Source organism: Ursus arctos, unplaced genomic scaffold (genome assembly GCF_023065955.2).
Source record: "Ursus arctos isolate Adak ecotype North America unplaced genomic scaffold, UrsArc2.0 scaffold_8, whole genome shotgun sequence".
Lineage (NCBI taxonomy): Eukaryota > Metazoa > Chordata > Mammalia > Carnivora > Ursidae > Ursus > Ursus arctos.
Genome location: NW_026623100.1, coordinates 22,705,445 through 22,726,788, shown reverse-complemented (window position 1 = coordinate 22,726,788; position 21,344 = coordinate 22,705,445). Strand labels below are relative to the sequence as shown.

Genomic DNA, 21,344 nt, shown 5'->3' with positions numbered 1-21,344 from the left:
TGTGGAAAAATAAGGCTTGACAAACAGAATAAAAAATTACTTTATATACCTTTTAATTTTGAGAATGATCAATACAAGCTTAAAAATTTTTATTCTTCCATGGTAATTACAGTCTATTTGACAGATTTCCAAGTAGTCTACTGTTTAGCATCCAGTCAGCCATGTGACTCCAGCTAGACTAGAACTGTGTATTGTTAAAAATATTGTTTTATGTAGACTAGATTTTAATTCATTGTAATTTTTGTAATATAATTTTTGTCTTCTTGTCTACCCACTATTAATGTTCTAGTATTTATATTCTATATTAAATGTATATAGGAAAAATTAATTCTGATTATATGGGTTTTGTTTATTTAATTTTGAAAATATTCAAAGTTAATAAAATTGATAGTCAAAGGTTAGTTCTGTAATAACTAATAGAAGTAATTTGAGGGGCGCCTGGGTGGCTCAGTAGGCTAAGCGTCTGCCGTCAGCTCAGTTCATGATCCCAGGGGCCTGGGATCGAGCCCTCGTTCGGGCTCCCTGCTCAGTGGGGAGTCTGCTTCTCCCTCTACCTGCAGCTTCTTCTGCTTGTGCTCTGTCTCTCTCTCTCAAATAAATAAAATCTTTAAAAAAAAAGTAATTTGAGGCATTTATTATAGCAATGAATTCAAGCAACCATAATTGGATTAATCATACAACTATTTCATGAGAAACTATTTTTGGGTTAAATAGTTAAGAGCCAGTTGAGTTGACTACCTCTTAATGTAGATACTAAATATGCATCACTTATTTATTCATACTGATTTATTACTCATCATGTGTAAAACATTTAGTAGAGGGGGGGAAAGCAGTATACCATGTTGCTACCCTAACTGACCTTTTAGAACCCAGCTGTAGATGGGTCCTTCATATTATCTGCCACCTCTTTCCAAACCTTAATTCAAACAACTTGTCAATGTTAATTGAGCTCTTTTCATCTGCCGATCATCAAGCATCAAAGAAATGATAATGCTTCAGCTGAACCTTAAAGAATGAGTGAAATTTGCAAGGTGGAAATGGTGGAGAAGGGCATTCCATGGAAATAAAGCACAGAGATGTGCCGAGTAATTCTTAAGAGTGACACGAAAGATGGATTAGGAGAAGAGCAGGGGCGCCTGGGTGGCTTAGTTGATTAAGTATCTGACTCTTGATTTTGTTTCAGGTCATGATCTCAGAGCCCTGCATCTGGCTCCAAGCTCAGTGAGGAGTCTGCTTGAGATTCTCTCTCTCCTTCTGCCCTTACCTCCCCCCTCTCTCAAATAAATAAATCTTAAAACAAAAAAAAAAAAAAGGAGAGGGGCAAATTGGAGGCACAGAGGCCAGTTAGGAAGCTATTAAAATAATCTAGGCAAGATGTGATGCATTCATTAATCTACACATTTATGTATATAATGAAAGCTTTAGAAATGGAGCTAAGGGTATATATTGAACTAAATTTTTTAAGAACTGGGATTGAGACCATGATCAAATTTGGTACATCAGGAAAAGAAGGTCTTAAGCCACTAAACCAGCTTCTTTCTTGAGCATTACGTTAGCCTTAGTGTCACGAAGAAAATAAAAGCTCACAGACATAAATTCCTTTAACATTCCATCCCCTCTGTCTTGGAATTTATATCTGCATCTGTCTTTACCTCTAATCTCAGATGGTGTCCCTAATTATTAGTCTAACCTTTTTGTCTTTCTCATTGATGTCATTCCCTCTGACCCTTTTAAGATTCAATTAAGATATTCTTGCCATCAAGGAATAGTCTAAGTTGTGGATTTGCATGTATAGATAAAATGCAACGAAATAAATTTAGAGGTAGGGTTACAAATAGAGTGCTAAGCAGTCACTCTTGTCTTTCTCTTTTAACAGCTCTTTTCCTATGTCTTCTCTTTTTTTTTTATGTTTTTTTATTATATTATGTTAGTCACCATACAGTACATCCCTGGTTTTTCATGTAAAGTTCGATGATTCATTAGTTGCGTATAATACCCAGTGCACCATGCAATATGTGCCCTCCTTAATACCCATCACCGGCCTATCCCAGTCTCCCACCCTCCTATGTCTTCTCTTAATATAGTTTCCTAGAGTTATGTTCTTAGGCCTCTTAATCATTTATTCGGAATGCTATGCATTGCCATCCATTATCTTACCTGATAGCCACATTATTCCCCGCTTAGTGGACATCTCTGTCTGGACAGTGTAGAAGCAACTTGGGCATCACGCATTCAACATATCCAAAGTTAGATTCGTTAAATGCTTTAAAAATGTCTCAAGCCAGTTTGCTCAAGCCAATACCAAAATGAGTGAGATTTGTTTTCTATTCTCAATGAATTTAAAAACTGGTTGAGCCAAAAACATATATGCAAATTAATTACGGTAAAAGAATATGACAAAATTTCTCATATATGTACTTAGGTTTTATTTGGTTTAGTTATCAAGGTTCACAGGTATAAGAATTAATCATAATCCCTAGTTTGTGACTGACTCTCAAACTATATTCATGCACTGTCCTTTCTGTAAAAAATGTTTAATTACAAATAATAATATTTATGAACCCACCATTCAAAAAGATAACTAAAATATTGACATTCACATCTGCCTCTATGAACTATGTTATTTTTGTATTTGGATAGTAGGTACAAACTTTTGGAATCAAAATTAGAATCCACTCTAAAGAAGTCCCTTGAAATAAAAGAAGAAAAAATTGCAGCTTTAGAAGCTCGATTAGAAGAATCCACGAATTATAATCAGCAGCTGCGCCAAGAACTTAAAACAGTAAGTGATTTCCCTAGAAAGAATTTTCATTGTCAAATATTTGGTCAGAAAAGTGTAAAGTAAGAAAACAAAAAAGCAATGTCATTATTATTCTATTTCTTCCTTTTTCTTAAATTTGAGAGTAACAGGTCTTGGTCATTTAGTCTATGACAAACTACATTTTGTTTATACACTGTAATTTGTTTAATTCTATTTCATGTGCATATGTCCCCCATGCAGTTAGAGACATATCAGTATTGTGGAATGGGATGGGGAAGAGATAGTCTTACTATCTCTTTTTTAGAAAACCTCTCAATGTGATACTGACACTTCACTCTGACACACTTCTTTTGAAAATCCAGGTGAAAGTTTGATAGGCAGAGATGTGGGTATGGGGATACCACGCAGAGGGAAATAGTGTGTGTGGTATAAGAAAGCATGATCTCATAAATTTGAGGTTTTCCCCTAGTTCCACTTTCTTGTGATATTTGGAATTATTCTGTGAAGTAAGCAAGGCAGGAGCAACTGTCTGTTTTCCCTTACATAAGTAAATTGCAATCAAAGGGGCTTGCCCATTCCTTAGGGCTAGTATATGGTAGATAGGCAGAATCATGTTCTGGTCTTTTTCTCCCTTTTATCATTTCTGTGGTACCACCAGGAGTTGTTTTACAATCAACTAAACATTCAGATTGAGAAGATTACTGTGAGCCACATTTAGAACCGTTTGATTCAGAACATGGTTGGAAATACAGATATATACCAGGGCACTGTCATGGGTCCCTCTTCTTATAGTTGTCTGAAAGTCATATTCCCACCAGATGACAGTTCAGGTGCAAGACAATGAGATTCGTCTTTGAGACTTCATACCCCATAGTAGTCATCTCTTGCAAAAACTCTGAAGGCATAGATATAAGATCTCCACAATGGATATACTAGTTTTAAGAGTTGCTGCACTCAGGGAAGTTTAAAGATATGGCTTCCTGTTAGGTATTTATAGTTCTTGTAGTCTAAATATAATTTACCAGTTGGATCATTTTTCTTGTATGCAGTCTTGCCTGGTAACACAGAGCATTCCAATTTTTTCAGGTTTCTAAGGACACAGTTACCAAAGATGAATTTCTTATACAAAAAGGGAAAAGATTTTGTTCCCCATTTGCCCACACCATCATTTTTGGTATTTGTACCATGAAACATATATTGTTACAGGAGAAATTCTAGAATTTTGCTTAGTTAACATAAAGGATTACCCAAAAAAAATTTGGTGCCAGATTTAATTAATCTGTGGTATCTAGGTTGCAAAGAAAGTCAGCTTCATGAAGCTACTCAGCCAGTTGGGGTATGGGTTGGTATATATGCATTTCAAGGCTAGGGGGCAGAGATTTAAAATTTCATCATTGTTTTCCACTTCCAGCCAGTTTTGGCATAGCTATTAGACTAGCTACCTGCCATAAACAGGAAATTAGGCTGCCATAAAACTGAAATTAGACTGTGGTAACTTTTAATACTATCTGTGAAGAGGTACATCACTCGAAGACTATGAAAGTTAAATGTGAGTTGAAGGCCTGAAGTAATTGCTAAAATGCATGACAAAAAGGTATAGCTAATATGCCAGCAAAGGAGATAAAATAGAATTATAAAAAGTTAAAAAACCCACAATAAAGCAAGGAACAAAAGTACAGATTGGACAAATAGCAAAATAGCAGTTTTAAACCAGATCAATAATCACATTAAATATAAAAGTTCTAAACATCTCAGTTGAAAGGCAGAGATTAATAAATAGATTAAAAGGCAAGACCCACCTATATGCTGCCTCTAAGAACATAAATTAGATATTCTGCTTAAGGATACAAAAGGTAAAGGGACGATTTTTGAAACTTAGTTATAAGAACAATGGGCTAAAAATAAGAAGCTTTGAGTTTTATTCTGCACTCCCCTTCTTAATAATGGCATATGTCCATAGGTTTTATGAGCCTAGAGAAAAGATCCTGTGGGAAATTAATGTAAAATAGGAGACTGGAAATGATATCACTCATCTGTTATTAGGATATTAAATTTTTTAAAAAACTGGAAAATTAGGATCCCAGAACACCTATTAGATCATTCAGCCAAGCTTTACATTATATTCTGTTTTGGGCACCTTTTTTCTTTAATCTCACGTCATTTTCTAACTCAGTAGTAGCAAAGGTTATTGTTGAGTCATAAGCTTTCTTAAGATTTGCTTTAGATATTGAATTATTTTGACATTCATATTTTTGACTTAATATAAAGTTTGGTTTTAATGTAGAAATTTGTGATAAATGTCTCCTAGGATAAACTAATGATTCAAGAGAAGTGTAATAATAATCAGCTTGAACTGAAGAGAGCTATTAAGTTAATCAGTAATTTTGGTAATGTAAGATGACCAAGTTCTTAGTTTTGAGTTGACTCTCTTAAAGTAGGATTTGGTTGTAATCACACCAGAAAACTCTGGGTAAGATAAATCCTTGGATTGCTCATTTTTTATAAAATAAATTACAGTAATTATATGTGGATTAGGATCTTAATAAAGAAGTCATCAATTTATCTATTAATATTGCTCATTCCTGGCAACATATCCTTCTTAAGAGGGGAGACATATATAGATACTTCCTCAACTTTAGGTATCTCTTTAGAAGAAACGATGTATGTCAAGTCTTCATTTGTCCTTTACATGGAGATCTCTGAAATTTCTAAATCCAGCTATAGATGGGTCAAAAAATAATTATTAATATTTAACAACATGTCTATGTCCAGTTAATCAATTCTTTAGTGATATTTTCATCATAAACAACAGAAATCTGAAATTACAGAATATATTACTAGAGTATGGCACATAAGCAGAGTATATTTAATATTTTCTAGGAGAAAAGGATTTGCAGTTTACAAAGTGTAAATTGTGATCATGATAGTAATGATAATCATACATATTATTTATCACATTTTTAAATAGTGTCTCTTACATTCACCAGATGATTGCAAAGTCTAATTGTGAGAAATGGTAACTTTGGTGATTCTTTTTCTCCCCATTAACGTATTTTAAATAAAATTTTAGGTGAAAAAGAATTATGAAGCTCTCAAACAGAGACAAGATGAAGAAAGGATGGTACAGAGCTCTCCTCCAACTTCTGGTGAAGATAATAAATGGGAGCGAGAAAGTCAAGAAACAACTAGAGAGCTTCTGAAAGTTAAAGACAGATTAATTGAAGTAGAAAGAAATGTAAGTATTTTTAAATTTTTAGTAGGAAAAGGTTTTTTTTAGAATTATCATTGTATATATAACTTTGAAGTTTATCTAATCTGGTCTTATATTTTCTTGACTGATTTATTTTATTAAAAAAGAGTGAATAACTAATAATTTAATATACTTTTCTCCATCACGCTTAACTTTGTCAATGCTGTTGTGAAAATGTAACCCAAGCCCATCTACTTTTGTCCCATCATTGCTGCTACCACTCTAGGTTAAGGTACCATTATCTCTCATCTGGATTATTAGAATAGCAGCCTGACTGGCTGGCTTCCCCCTTTCTACTCCTGGCCCAATCTAACCCATTCTTCTTGCAGTAGCCGGTTATTTTTTAAAACATAATCCTGGTTATGTCACTTTTCTACTTAAAATATTCAGTGGCTTCCCCTTCCAATTAAAATAGAATCCAAATTTCTCAGTGTCCTATAAGCTCATTCCTGACTTCGCCTTGCCTATATTATTGGCCTTATACCATGCCACTCTTCCACCCCTTCTGTTTATTAATCTTGAGATATTGTTACTGTCGATACCTGGAAAACACAAAACAGTGCCTGGCATATAATAAGTAAATCAATTGTAGTCACATTTGCCTTTTCTGTTTGTTCCTACCGGCCTTTTTCATTTGTTCCTATTTCCAGAGATTTATGTTTGGGTCCTCTACCTGGAACACATGGCTGGCATTCAGGCCTCAAATCACATCTCCTGCAAGAGGTCTTTCCTGACCCCTTTCCCCAGTGAAGTAGCTATTTGAAACCTAAACCATTCACTATCACGCCACTGCCTTATTTAGTTTCTTTGTAGCACTTCTCACTAGTGAAATTATATTATTTATTTGTTGGTTGTCTGCTGGAAAAAAGCTCCTTGACAGCAGGAGCTTATCTCTCTTTTTTTTTTTTTTAAAACCACTGTGACTTTAGTATGTAGAATTAAGCCTGGTAGATAGCAGACAGTGTAAATACTCACTGAATAAGTTAGAGAAATATTTGACAACAAACAGTAATCAAACTAATTCACCAAACATTTATCCTTTAAAGATGAATTAGCTTAAGGAATTTATATACTAAGAAGTAAAATAGTTGTGGTGGTGGTTATTGTTTTAATGTAGCATGAATTGAGAACTTTAAGCCATAATGCCAAAAATTAATCTCCTACACTGTTGATTCCTATTTTCTCATCCAGAAGTAATCACTGTTAACAGTCCTCCAGAAAAATGTTTGTAACTTATCTGTGAATAGAAGTGTATTTCTATTGGGGTGCCTGGGTGGCTCAGTCACTTAAGCGTCAAACTCTTGATCTCAGCTCGGGTCTTGTTATCAGGGTCGTGAGTTCAGAGTCCCTGTTGGGTTCTATGCTGGGCTTGAAGCCTACTTATTTAAAAGAAAAAAAAAAAAAAGTTCTTTTGTTTTTTCTTCCACGATTTAAATTTCAGTTAACATATTGTGTAATATTAGTTTCAGGTGTAGGATTTAGCGATTCATCATTACATGCAATACCCAGTGTTCATCACAAGTGCCCTCCTTAATACCCATCACACATATCACCCATACGTCCAGCCATCTCCCTTCCAGTAACCCTGTAATTAAGAGTCTGCTTTCTGAGGGGGGGGTAATCAGAAGGGGGAATGAAACATGAGAGACTATGGACTATGAGAAACAAACTGAGGGCCTCAGAGGGGAGGGGGGTGGGGGAATGGGATAGACCGGTGATGGGTAGTAAGGAGGGCACGTATTGCATGGTGCACTGGGTGTTATACGCAACTAATGAATCATCGAGCCTTACATCGGAAACCGGGGATGTACTGTATGGTGACTAACATAATATAATAAAAAATCATTTAAAAAAAAAAAAAGAGTCTGCTTTCTGGTTTGCCTCTTTTTTTTTTTTCTTAAGCCATGTTCATCTGTTAATGTTTCTTAAATTCCACACATGAGTAAAATCCTATGGTATTTGTCTTTCTCTGACTGACTTATTTTACTTAGCATAATACTGTCTTGCTCCATCCATGTTGTTGCAAATGGCAAAATTTCATTCTTTTTTATGGCTGAATAATGTTCCATTGTATGCATATATAGCACAACTTCTTTATTTGTCATTTGATGGACATTTGGGCTCTTTCTATAATTTGACTATTGTAGATAGTGCTGCTATTAAACATGAGGGTGCATGTATCCCTTCGAATCAGTGTTTTTGTATCCTTTGGGTAAATACCTAGTAGTACAATTGCGGATTATAGGGTAGTTCTATCTTTAACTTTTTGAGGAACCTCCATACTGTTTTCCAGAGTGGCTGCACCATTTTGAATTCCGACCAGCAGTGTAAGAGGGTTCCCCTTTCTCCACATCCTCGCCAATATCTGTTGTTTCCTGTGTTGTTAATTTTAGCCATTCTGACATGTGTGAGATGGTACCTCATTTATAGTTTTGATTTGTGTTTGCCTGATGAAGAGTGATGTTGAGCATCTTTTCATGTGTCTGTTAGCCATTTGTATGTCTAGGAGTATAATTCTCTTACAAATTTACATCTGTGGAATCATGCTATACAATATTCTTATTTGCATGTTTCAATTATGTTATCTTAGAAATCTCTCTAATTTAGGCAGTTATAGATCATATCATTTTGTGTAATAACCACGTATTATTCTGTAGGGTGGATATTACCATAATTTATTTATATAAATCCCAATCGATGAACATTTAGGTTATTTTCAGATTTTGCTGCAATGAAAATCCATGTATAATATGTTGATAGGGTAGTAAATTCCTGATGGCAGAATTGATTGGCCAAAGCGTGTGTGTGTGTGTGTGTGTGTGTGTGTATGTGTAATTTTAATGTTATCATGTGAGCCTTTGAAGATCACATCAGTTTTCAATTATCTGTTTTTTTTAGATAAACATTTGGTGTTACCAGCCTTTTAACTTTTGTTAAAGCAATAAGAAAATATTTTAATTTTCATGTTTTAAATTAGCAAGCTATTTTACATCTTTTTATCTATCAGCCATATATGAATACCTATTTGTAATTCTTTGGTGATTTATATGTATATCATATATAATCACTATATATATAGTAATTTATATATATATATGTATATGCACATAGATACACACCTCCATCACTTGGATTAATAGTTGTATTTCAAAAAATTCAGCTGGCATGTAAAAGTTCTATAAGGTAAATCTCTTTTCCAATTGAATTCCTTTATAAATTTCTATTGGAAAAAAGTTACTTGGTTGTCATTTTGTAGCCCTTTTATTTTACATAATGGTTTATAAAATTGGCTAGCCTTATATTAGACTGATAATTTTGGTGCATTTGCCAGTATATTTACTGACCTCCTAACTTTTCCATTGTAAATCTTTTCCAGCTCTGAGATATCCTTTCTACTCTGTCTTACTCTTTATAGACTGTAGGAATGTTTCTAATTACTATAGGGATACCCAGACTTGCCATTAGAACTTGTACGTTTTGGTTTCTTAAGAGCTGAACTACAGTAGTACTTAATGTATATAAGTGAAAAATTGTTCACTTTTTGGTGTCTCAAGATGGTATATAAATATATCAGTGTTCCATATTATTTTTCCAGTATAAATTTTTTCATCCTTTTTATTTGAATAAATGAACACAAGAGAAGTAAAATATCAAAACCCATCTTAAAGCATTTTGCTTTCTCACCTTTGATTTTGTGATAAAATATATGGGTTAAATCATTACTTGCCTTTTATACAGTGACATGTAGTATATGTAACTTGAAAGCCTATAAAATGAATGATTTCATTGTCCCCTATGTGGATATGATAAAAGTGGTATGTTGTGATTCAGTCGTAACTTCTTATGCATATTGCAATTATATGCAACAAATTCTGGCCTTTTTGTATATAACGTTTTATTTCAGTTTTTTAGATGGTTCTTTGTTTATACTTTTTGATGCTAATTTTTTATCAAAAGTTATTTAGAAATAATCCTGAAAATATCCATGACAAACATTTTAGTATCTGTCACATTAAATTAATAATCTGTGATTTGCGTAGTAATTCACTGTTTAACTATAAAATTGAAATACGGTCAAATGTACTGGAAGAATTGAAAATCGTATGCTTTGTTTGGATTTGCTCCAGAAGTCCTATAGATAAAATAGAGTTTTAGTGAGTGTTTTATACCATGGGAAAAAAAAAATCTCTAAAGAAAATATGTAACATCTGTTAGGTCAATTATGGACTAAATTTTTTAAACACATGGTTAAAATTTTTCCTGCTTCTCTTCCAAAACTGTGTTTATTAAAATAATTAGTTTTGCTGCTACCCCCGGGACCAGCACTCTCATATATATATATATATATATATATTTATATATTTATATATTTATATATTTATATATTTATATATTTTTGCCTTTGGGCAGTTAGAAAATGTGCACTTTATTAGCTAGACACAGTCCTACATACTTTTGAACAGCACAAAAAGCATATAACTAACAACCCCATTCTAGTTTCTTGTGTTAATATATTGAGAATGGAATATTTTATTTTTTGGGCATTATAAAGCAGACACCATAGAGACACAAGAGTAAGGTTTTAGTATTAGTGCTTTCTTTCTCTTAGATTAAATCTCTCTTTACAATTTGGGTTAGAGGGGAACTGTTAACTGTTAAGTCTTTTAGGATTGTTGGGATTTTTTTTGGATTGTAACAACTATTCTAAACAACTATTTTGTTGTAAAATTCTAATATCTGTTAAACAGAAATATGTTTGTTACTTTTTAAAATATGTGTGTTTCTTTATTAAGAATGCTACCCTGCAAGCAGAGAAACAAGCACTGAAAACTCAACTGAAGCAGCTGGAGACACAGAACAATAATTTGCAGGCTCAGATTCTTGCGCTTCAGAGGCAGACAGTGTCCTTACAGGAGCAGAATACTACTCTTCAAACCCAGAATGCAAAGCTTCAGGTTGTAATGTAGTATTTGGGGATATGCAATCAAACTTTTGAATTATGCTTTTAAAATAAGGGTAACTAGACCTGGTAACATTATTTCTTAGTAACCGAATTAATGGAAGATAAATTAAAATATATCTACTTAGCACTCTGCCAGGCTTTCAGATATCAGCATTTTTTTAAATATCAGAGCCTCTAAGTATTAACTAATAAATTCGCTCAACGAGCTTTGCGCAGTGGCAGTATCATAGCCAATGAAGTTTATCTGAGGCACAATTATTGCTAATTGAAAACTATTCCCAATAAATCACTCAGTTAACATAAATAAAATAAAGCTAACTTTATCTTTATTTAAAATATTTAAAAAATATTTTTATATTTTAAAATTTTTATTTAAAATATTTACGGGAGTGCCCAGGGCTATGGTGGAGCATGACAACTGCACAAGGAGCTGGGGGAGCTGCAGCAGCACCTGCCAGCAAGGCCCTGCATAAGAAAAGAATAAATAAACAAAATGAAGTATTTATTTAAAACATAATTTTGTCTTTATTTTATTTGTATTTACTTTATGGCCTCTTACCTGTTTCAACAAGTTGATTGTAATTAACTAAGCAGAAACCCTTACTTTAGAGTATGATTGCAACATACCATTGCTTATTTCATTTTTACAGCTTTCATATCAGTTATTAGAAAACAACACAGCATGACAGTTTTGTCTTCGATCTTTTCCTTAGTTCAGAGGATCCATCTTGCACTTAATGCTGCAGTGTCTTTTCACATAGAATGATCAGGTCGGAAAAAGTACAACTCATTGAAACCTCTTAAAGAGCCAAAGAAAAAAATTCCATCTTTGAATCTGAAAGTTCTTTCTGTAAATCTTTTCCAAATGGCTAAACATATACTAATATAATGTAGACTCTTGAGAAAATTTCCAGTTGAATTTTCACAAGTCATTTTTCAGTTCTGTCTCCTCTCAAGTTTTAGAAAGTGATAAATTAGCATTTGAAATTCTGTACTGAGTGTAATACAGATTGTTTCTGATCACCTTCATTTAAAATAATTCAACCCAAAACACATAATACTATGTATCTCATAATATTAAATTAAGTAATATAAATGGATAACATTAAATTGTAGACTTGTTCTTTCAGATACTAAAAACCAGATTCTCTCAGTATAATATGACTATATATGCTGTGATATGTAGAGCTTCCTAAAGTTAATATTATCTTTTATATTTTTTTATGTTGCCGTTAGAATTTTTTTTGAATAATTTTTAACATGGGAGAATTATTTTATCTGCAATAAACACATACCACATATTTGCCTCTTCTAGAAGAACAAGATAACTATTTTTCTTATGTCTGATGACAGTATACTTTCTTATAGGTTGAAAATTCTACCCTTAATTCCCAAAGTACTTCACTTATGAACCAGAATGCACAACTCCTAATCCAGCAGTCTTCCTTAGAAAATGAAAATGAAGCTGTAATCAAAGAGCGAGAAGACCTGAAATCTCTCTATGATTCTCTGATCAAAGATCATGAAAAGCTGGAACTTCTTCATGAACGGCAGGCTTCAGAGTATGAGTCTCTCATCTCAAAACATGGAACTCTAAAGTCTGCCCACAAAAATCTTGAGGTGGAGCATAAAGACCTTGAAGATCGGTAATTTACTATCTCATCTTGTGTTGTTAGTTTAAAACCAGTTTTTTTTTAGATAATATAATAAATTTTATGTTAAACAGATCTAAGATAATTTATATAGGAAATTTATGTATCATGTTTATGTGATACTTACTAATAAATTACTCTTGTTTTCTTCATTTCTAAAGTATTTTCTTTTTTCTAAGGAAATATTATAAAACAAATACCTAATATTTTTTCCAGTTACAATCAGTTACTAAAACGGAAAGGACAATTGGAAGATTTGGAAAAAACACTGAAAGTAGAACAGGAAAAAATGCTGCTTGAAAACAAAAACCATGAGACTATAGCTGCAGAATACAAGAAACTTTGTGGTGAAAATGATAGGTAATATTTGTATATTTTAGTTTTGTATTATTCATTACATCCAAAGTGTATACTGCCCCTTTGCAGTACCATCTGTATCTTAAAATTTTTTAAAAAGACCCCAGAGCAATAAGTAAATTACGCAGCAAAATCATGCAGCTAGTTATAAAATGGCTTGAAACCTAGATCCCTTGTTTTCACTTATTGTTTCTCTCTTGATTTATTCAACTAATTAAGTTTTTAAGCCACATTATATAATGAAATTTCTGTACCTTGACAGCATTTACATACTTTATTGTGACAGAATGTAATGAAGTCTGATTCTTTATGTCTGTCTGTCTTTGCTAGTCTGGTATCTCAGTTCTTGTCTTTCAAAGTTTTTACAAGTGAGCAGCTTCCAGTATCCTAGCTGATTTGTACTCTTATTTTTAACTGTCTTGGTTATTAATGGTCTTATATTGCCATGAGGCAGTTACTTTTTATTTGTAAGCCTGGGAAAATCAAAACTTGCCAACCCGTAATCAGGCTTCATAAGGGTACATATCAAAAGGTTTTTAGAAACCTTTGAAAAGTTTAAGCAGCCTGAACATTTGCGTTGCACTTGCACTTAACCGTAGCTGCTGAAGTGCTGAAAGGCAGCACACAGAATTCAAATGGGGGTCATTCATTGACTCTTTGTCCTATTATGAATTTAATATAATCCATTTTTAGAATGTATTTCTTTTCCTTTACAAAAAAAAAAAAAAATCCCTAAGCTTCTAGAGCTATTTTGATTTCCATGCTCAGTAGTTTTTAATTTAGTAATTGTTACAAATAGAAATACTGTACTGGGCGATTTAAACTTTCAATAAGCTCTACACCAAGCTAGAATCAAAAAGAATGTATCTTTATGGTATGTGCAGTAGAAGACCACGTTGTGACAAGTTATAGAATATAAGGATAGGGTCATTTTTATTACACACTTAACATTGGGGAAGGTATTTACTGTCAAAGTCCCATCTTAAACCTAACCTTTTCCCGTTGTTGGGATTCACAGTGAACTAGGACAGTTTGTGAGCTTGGGTAGGCCTTCTCGGAATCTAATTGTATTCATTACTGAGGAGCCTTCTGAGAAAGAACTCAGCCTACATGATAAAAAGAAATTGAGCAGGATGATCTTGAACCAGGAGATTCTGCAGGCTTGGAAGGGAATGGTGGTTCTGAGTATTTTCTGTCTCTCAAAGCTGTTCTATCCCAGCTTTTATGCACTCATGTCAATGTTGTAAGGCAAGAAAAGGCTTTAAGTAAAACCTGAAAGAGCTCTTTCACCAAAAAAAGATATTTATGAAGACTTGTCTCAAGAACAATAGTTTGTTTACCCATTTCTCTAACTAACCTAAGTTTTAATCTTTTATAATGCCAAACCAGGAAAGTTTCTTACATGGACTAGTTCGTCTTGGCCTCATTAGAATTGTGTTCACTGAATTACATTTTGGTGTTCATGTTCTCAGCTTGAAGGGACAGTGTAAAAAACTCTCTTAAAGAGTTCATTTTAGCATTTGCCTTAGAGATGATGTTGAGGACATTGTATATGGTATCTTTTCATATATCACCCCCATGAAGCAGTAGGTAAATCAATAGGTAAATCTTTGATCTCCCTAAGTATTGATAAATTCTGCGTAGCTGTCTGTGTGTCTCAGTGAGGTCTGACCAGCTGTTATAACTCATGGCATACATTCATTCATGGATTCGACCTATTTATGGAACATTTTCTGTATGTTCCTGGTCTTGCCATTTTATTTTTTTTTACCAAGTCTTGATTTTTTAAACATATTATTTTGTTATTTATTTTATAATTCTTGTAAGCTGACTCAGTTCTTTGGGTATTGAGTTGAAGTAAATTATTAAATGTTTCTGAGCTAGTACCATCTCTTAATGCCATAAGATAAAAGTCTCTAACTAGAGCCAGGTCAGCAGACCAGATCCAGGCTGCATCCTGTTCTTGTTTTTTGTTCTTGTTTTTGTTCCTTTTTTCAGATTTAAAAACAGATTTTATTGTATAGCTCTTCTACCTGTTTTTTTTTTTTACTTTTTTAAGTTTTTATTTTAATTTCTGTTCTTAACATATAGTGTTATATTAGTTTCAGTAGTATAATATAGTAATTTAACAATTCCATCCTGTTTTGGTTCAGCTCCCAAACTAAGAACAATTTTTGCATTGTAAAAGTTGGGGGGTGCATAGAGGGAAAAATAGCTTTTTATGAGCCAACATGCAACATACAACATGCTAGAAGATTTCAAGGGAAGAGTAGTCTGAATTTTTTAAATATAGTTTTACAGAATAGAAACTGATTTTTAATGAGGTTAGTCACTGACTAAAGAGTCTTTTATATTCTCTGTCTGAATGTGATCCACAGCATTTTCATGTTGTATAAATTACAATGAAAGCTATTAAGGGAATCTAATTATATTTCTATCATGATTTCTAATTATAGGTTGAATCATACATATAATCAGCTTGTAAAAGAAACTGAAGTTTTACAAACTGACCATAAAAACTTGAAAAGTCTTCTAAATAATTCCAAACTGGAACAAACAAGATTAGAAGCTGAATTTTCAAAGCTCAAGGAACAATACCAACAGTTGGACATCACATCCACCAAGCTAAATAACCAGTGTGAGGTGAGCTTTGACAAGTTTCTTCCTTTAGGAATCAAGACATGCCTAAAAAATAATCATATTAAAATGAGAATAGCAGTATATATTTGGTTGGGTATTTCTAAAAGAGTTGGTCAGGGGTAATTCAAATTCATAAGTAATTCATAAAAACTTATTTTATTATGAATTTCAACATCAGTTACTATTAGTTTAAACTTACATGTCCACATACTTTAAAAATGTAAAATTGCGCCCTTGTTTAATGAAAAAAATGTTTACTTACCACCTGGCACATACTAGTAAACCAAAAAGGTAAAAATCTCTCCCTTTGTGGAGCTTATATTCTGGTGGAAGGAAATAGACAATAAACACAACAAGTAAGTGAAATATATAGTATTTCAGTGTTTTGTAACATGGCTATATTGCACTTTACCCCAAAACTTGGTGATGTAAAACAACCATATATTAGGCTCACAGATCTGTGGATCAGAATTTGGACAGGGACGGTGGGGCAGGTTCGTTTCTGTTCCACTTGCAACTGGGTCCTCAGCCTGATGATTGAAAGGCTACATGAATGTTTGGTGGTTGATACTGGCTACTGGCTGGAGGCATCGGTCATCTCTCCACATGATGTCTCCCCAAGGACTGGTTTGGGTTTTCTCACAACATGGTGATAACCAGACAGAAGCCATCTCTACTCTAATGATCAAACCTCAGAAGTCATGCAGCATCATTTCCCCTGCATTCCATTCCTTGAGGCAGTCAAAGTCACATTCAGGCTCAAGGGAAAGAGAAAATAGACTCACCTTTCGGTGGAGAATGTCAAGATTCTTACAAGAGCATGTGGACTGGGCATACTACTCTAACTATTTTGAAAATTGGTCTGCAACATATGGTATGTTACAAGGTAGGTAAGTTATGTGCAAGTAAAAATGAAGTAGAGTAAAGGGGATAACGAGGACTTCCAGCATTAGGAATATAAACTGAATATAGATAAAGGAGTATAGATTGAAGTTTTCGTAGGCATCCTTGAGCAAAGATAACTTTATTCTGAGTAAAACAGGGGAGCCATTTGAGTGTTTTGAACAGAAATGACATTGGCCTTATGTATACAGTTTGTGTTACTAACATAATTCCATGCCTTTCTTTGTGATGGTTTGGTAAAACAATGAGTTTTAAAGTATAAAAGGATACCGAAAGCCTTAGAAAATCCTTAAATTTTATTGGTTGGCCCCCAAATCATTGAAGTTTGAATATAGCTTAACACCTGAATTTAATGGCATTTTTAAGAAACAAGCACTTAAGCTAACCTTTAAAGGGAAATAGGAATAGATTATCAGAAAAGTAATACTTAAAAGCATTTTGTCTGAAATGATAAAGCAATAGAAAGAAAAATTAGTTTAAAATCATAATACATTTAATTACCCAACATGGCTCAGAAAGTATAGAAGATTCATTATGCCTGTGATTTATAAAAGTCTAAATAAAATATAATTGGAGTGATGGACTTACAGAAAGAGGAAGAGGACAAATCAATTCCCCAAGGAACAACAAATTGGGCAAAATTGTCAAAAACAACAATTGTAGTACTCTGGAACTGAAGGAAAGGTGTACAACAAATTGAGAAGCATTTATTAAAGAAAAGCCACTTGACTTTGTGTAGGAACTATGGTTGTCTGAGGCATTTTATCTTGTGATTTCTCCCATTCCCCTCCCCCTGCCCCGTTCCACTACCTGGTAGTTCAGGTGAGGGGCATACTGTGAAAATCACCAATTTTGCTACCAGAGCAGACTGACTTGATTTGAGCAGAGCACAAAAAAGTCCCCATACCCAGGAGAGTTGTCACAGGTCAACTCTCAGATGGTCTGAGGTTGGAATATTGGTTGCAAGGAATAGACCAGCAAATTAGTCAAAAATGTAACTGGGAGATCCAGGGAATGAAATATCCAGCTATAGTGAGCCTTGATAAGGTCCTGCCTGACACTGGTGGCCTGGAAAGCTGTCCAGGAGAGACCAGAAAGGACCTAGCTACCTACTTATCTCTGGCTGATAGTCCCAACTCAAGTCAAATGTTAACCCTTGGCTAGGGGCTAAGTCAAATGATAACATGACTTAGAGTGAGTGGGAAAATGAATCCAGAGTGTAAGAGGCCAGGATAGCAGTTAATCTTTGTGGGAAGGGACAGTAATTAGAAGAGAGCACAAGGTATTTCTGGAATATAGTTAATGAGTTCTGGAATATAGTTAATGTTTCTTGTTCAGGGTGCTGTTTTCACACGTGTTCACTTTGCACTAATTCATTGAGATGCAGCTACATAAAATTTGTTCTCTTTTCTATATATATATATATGTTTTATTAATTGTTGACACAGTAATTAATGCTATACAACAACACAGAACCCTTGGTGTAATGGACAGTAAACATTTATTTTTGCTCATGAATCTATGGATTGCCTGAGCAGATGTGCTGATGGCATGTATTAATATGACCAAGGTAATTTGATCTTAGTAGGGCTTGTCCTACATCTGCAGTTAACTGGCACATATTCTGAGGGCTGGCCGGCCTAGGGTGGCCCCAGATGGCATAACTCTTCTCTGTGCCATGTGGTCTCTCATCCTCCAGCAGGATTCCAAGTGGAAGCACATAAGGCTTCTTGAGGCCTAGGCTTGGAACTTCCATCACTTCCACTTCCTTCTTGTTGCCAAGGGCATTCCAAAATCAAAAAGAGGGAAAATAAATTCCACTTCTTGATGATAAGAACAAGAAGTCACAGCACAAGAGGGTATAGATACCTGGAGGAGAAAAACTGCGTTCAGTTTTGCATGAATCTACCACATGTTGTGTTTCAATTTAACAATATATAGATAAAACAAATACAACACAATAGTGATAGTGGTTAGATCTAAATGGCTATTTAGGGATATTCATAGTATTTTACTGTCTGCTTTTCTTTCTTTCTTTCTTTCTTTTTTTTGTTTTAAAGATTTTATTTATTTATTTGACAGAGAGAGAGAGAGACAGGCAGCGAGAGAGGGAGCACAAGCAGGGGGAGTGGGAGAGGAAGAAGCAGGCTCCCAGCGGAGGAACCTGATGTGGGGCTCGATCCCAGAACGCCGGGATCAAGCCCTGAGCCGAAGGCAGACGCTTAATGACTGAGCCACCCAGGCGCCCCTACTGTCTGCTTTTCTGTATCTTACAGAAAACAGAAAATATTTGTTTCTTTTTTTTCTTTTCTTTTTTTTTTTTTTTTAAGTATAGATCTCTGGGCTATACTTCAGACTAGTTGAATTTGAATGCTAGGACCCAGAAATCCACATTTTTTAAAGACATAGATTTATTTATTTGAGAGAGCGCACATGGGTGCACAGGTGCAAGCAGGGGGAGGTAGAGAAGAGGAGGGAGAGGAAAGAGGAAAGAATCTCAAGCAGACTCCAAGCTGAGCATGGAGCCCCAGGTGGGGCTCGATCTCACAACCCTAAGATCATGACCTGAGCCGAAACCAAAAGTCAGAAACTCTACTGACTGAGCCATCCAGATGATCCTGGAAATCTACATTTTTTAATAGTCTCTGAGTGGTGCTGAATTTTGAAAATCACTACTTTGGGCTTTCTGACTTCTACTGGAATCTCTGCCTAACCAAGGCATATATCTAGTTTCTTCTAACTACAAAGAAGCAGCCCAATGCTGCTGGCAGCCCAACTACCAGTAGTATCAGCTAGTAATACCAACCATTGACAGGATTACCTGAGTCCATTTGATCAATCGTAAAAACTATATACAAACTTTTAAGGTTCCTAAAAAATGGTGGTTGAGGAAAGAATGAGGTATATTAAGTACCTACTATATGTTAAAGGCATGACACAAGATACTTTACATGTATTCTTTAATCCTTACAACAGTCAGTGGTGTGAGTTGTTATTCTCATTTTATAGATGAGATCATCGAAGCCCAGAGAATTAATTTACTTGTCCAGTGTTTTGTAGCTCCTTAAATAGAAGACCAGGTAGCTTTCAGACTATAAGTTAAATAGTTTTAAAGAAACAAGTGTTTTTGGAACTAGATAATTTATTATATGTTAAACCCAGCGTTTATAAGAATTTTAAAAAATATGTACAGTACATAACTCAGTATTTAGCTGTCATTATAACTAAAATCATTCATGTTCTGATCAAAGTGCACCTAATTGTTCAAGTAGCAGAACACCTAAGTCTTTTTATTAAGATTGATTGATTGATTGATTGATTGATTTTAGAGAGTATGTGGGAGCGGGAGGGGGGGCAGAGGGAGAGAGAAAGAATCTCAGGCAGACTCCCTGCTAAGCGTGGAGCCCAAAACAGACTTAATTTCCTGACCCTGAAATCATGACCTGAGCCGAAACCAAGAGTCAGACACTCAACCAACTGAGCTACCCAGGCACTCCAAGACTTTATATTTTTCAGATGTTTTGGGTGATTTATGTTAAATGTAAATGTTGATTTTTTAAAAAAATGTTTGTGTTTAAACAGTTGCTAAGCCAACTTAAAGGAAATTTAGAAGAAGAAAATCGACATCTACTAGATCAAATTCAGACATTAATGCTACAGAACAGAACACTGTTGGAGCAGAATATGGAGAGCAAGGATCTCTTTCATGTTGAACAAAGACAGTACATGTAGGTACCAAATAATGTTGAAATAATACTCATGATTTCATTTTTCCCAACTGGTAACAGAGAAAACTCACTGCTAATTTTTAAAAATTTTTCAACATTATTATTTCTCCGCACATTTTTTTGAATGCTTATGTTCTAGGCACTATGCTACTAACCAGAAATACTAACATGAAAACACATAGGTTCTGCTCTTAAGGAACTAATAACATAAAGCAAGAAATACAAATAATTGTTGTAATGGAAGTATATGTAGGAGGACATAGAAATACAACAAATACAGGGGAAGAAATGCCTTAATCTGGCAGGGACGAAGTGGACTTTCCAAAGATGGTTACTCAAGGTGAGACTTAAAGGCTCATGGGAGTTTGCCTGAGGAGACATACCAGGCCAAGGGAGCACAAGTGCAATAACATAGAGCTGTGATGAAGGTCTATTATGGTATGGTATAGGACCTAAAAATTAGTAGTTCTTGGTGGAGCAAAATTGAGGAAGAAGGAGCAATAGAGAAGTGGCTAGAACTTAGGAGCTACTTCACAAAGGTTTTTCCATGCCACACAAAGGAGTTGCTGAAAACATTGAGCAGGGGAATAAAACCATCAGATTTGTGTTTTTTTAAAAAAGCATTGATGGCGTTTTAGAGTATGGATTGGAGGTTCTGAGAGTAGAGACAAGGAGTAAGTTTTAGAAAGACTGTTGTAGTAATCTAGTGAATCATAATTCATAAGGGGTGGTAATTGAGATCAAATACTAGATGTAAAAGATAGAATTGACAAGGCTTAATATTGGTAATTTATGTCTCCATTAGTAGTAGAGGAATCTGGTAAAATCAGGAATTTGGGCCTGATCAACTCACTGGATAGTTCTTGTATTGCGCCAATATTCATCTTTACTAAATTCTTCTCTTCCCCTATTCTCTAAATGAAAAACACTATAGTATAATAGAAATAGCACAGATGTTGAAATTAGGCAGTTCCTAATTTAAATCCCAGTTCTTCTAGTCACTAGCTATGTGACCATAGATGGGTTACTTTGTTTCTTTGATCATTGGTTTCTTTTTCTCTAAAATAGAGATATAACATCTACTTCCAAG

At 34.4% G+C, this 21,344-nt stretch overlaps 1 protein-coding gene and 1 pseudogene across 7 annotated transcripts in view; both read left to right on the top strand.

The window, feature by feature from the left end:
- The window catches only part of CCDC88A (coiled-coil domain containing 88A), a 123,697-nt gene that overhangs the window by 83,263 nt on the left and 19,090 nt on the right, over positions 1-21,344 (top strand). For 5 of the 7 annotated variants that reach the window (XM_026485685.4, XM_057309007.1, XM_026485667.4 and 2 more), the window contains exons 17-23: positions 2,641-2,782; positions 5,832-5,996; positions 10,805-10,966; positions 12,343-12,620; positions 12,843-12,986; positions 15,440-15,626; positions 20,109-20,254. In XM_026485685.4, coding sequence (XP_026341470.1) covers positions 2,641-2,782; positions 5,832-5,996; positions 10,805-10,966; positions 12,343-12,620; positions 12,843-12,986; positions 15,440-15,626; positions 20,109-20,254 — 1,224 coding nt within the window. The remainder of the gene's footprint in view (positions 1-2,640; positions 2,783-5,831; positions 5,997-10,804; positions 10,967-12,342; positions 12,621-12,842; positions 12,987-15,439; positions 15,627-20,108; positions 20,255-21,344) is intronic. The other 2 variants (XM_044378024.3, XM_057309005.1) reach the window with 1 other exon arrangement.
- On the top strand, positions 11,179-11,332 carry LOC113247609 (U4 spliceosomal RNA; annotated as a pseudogene).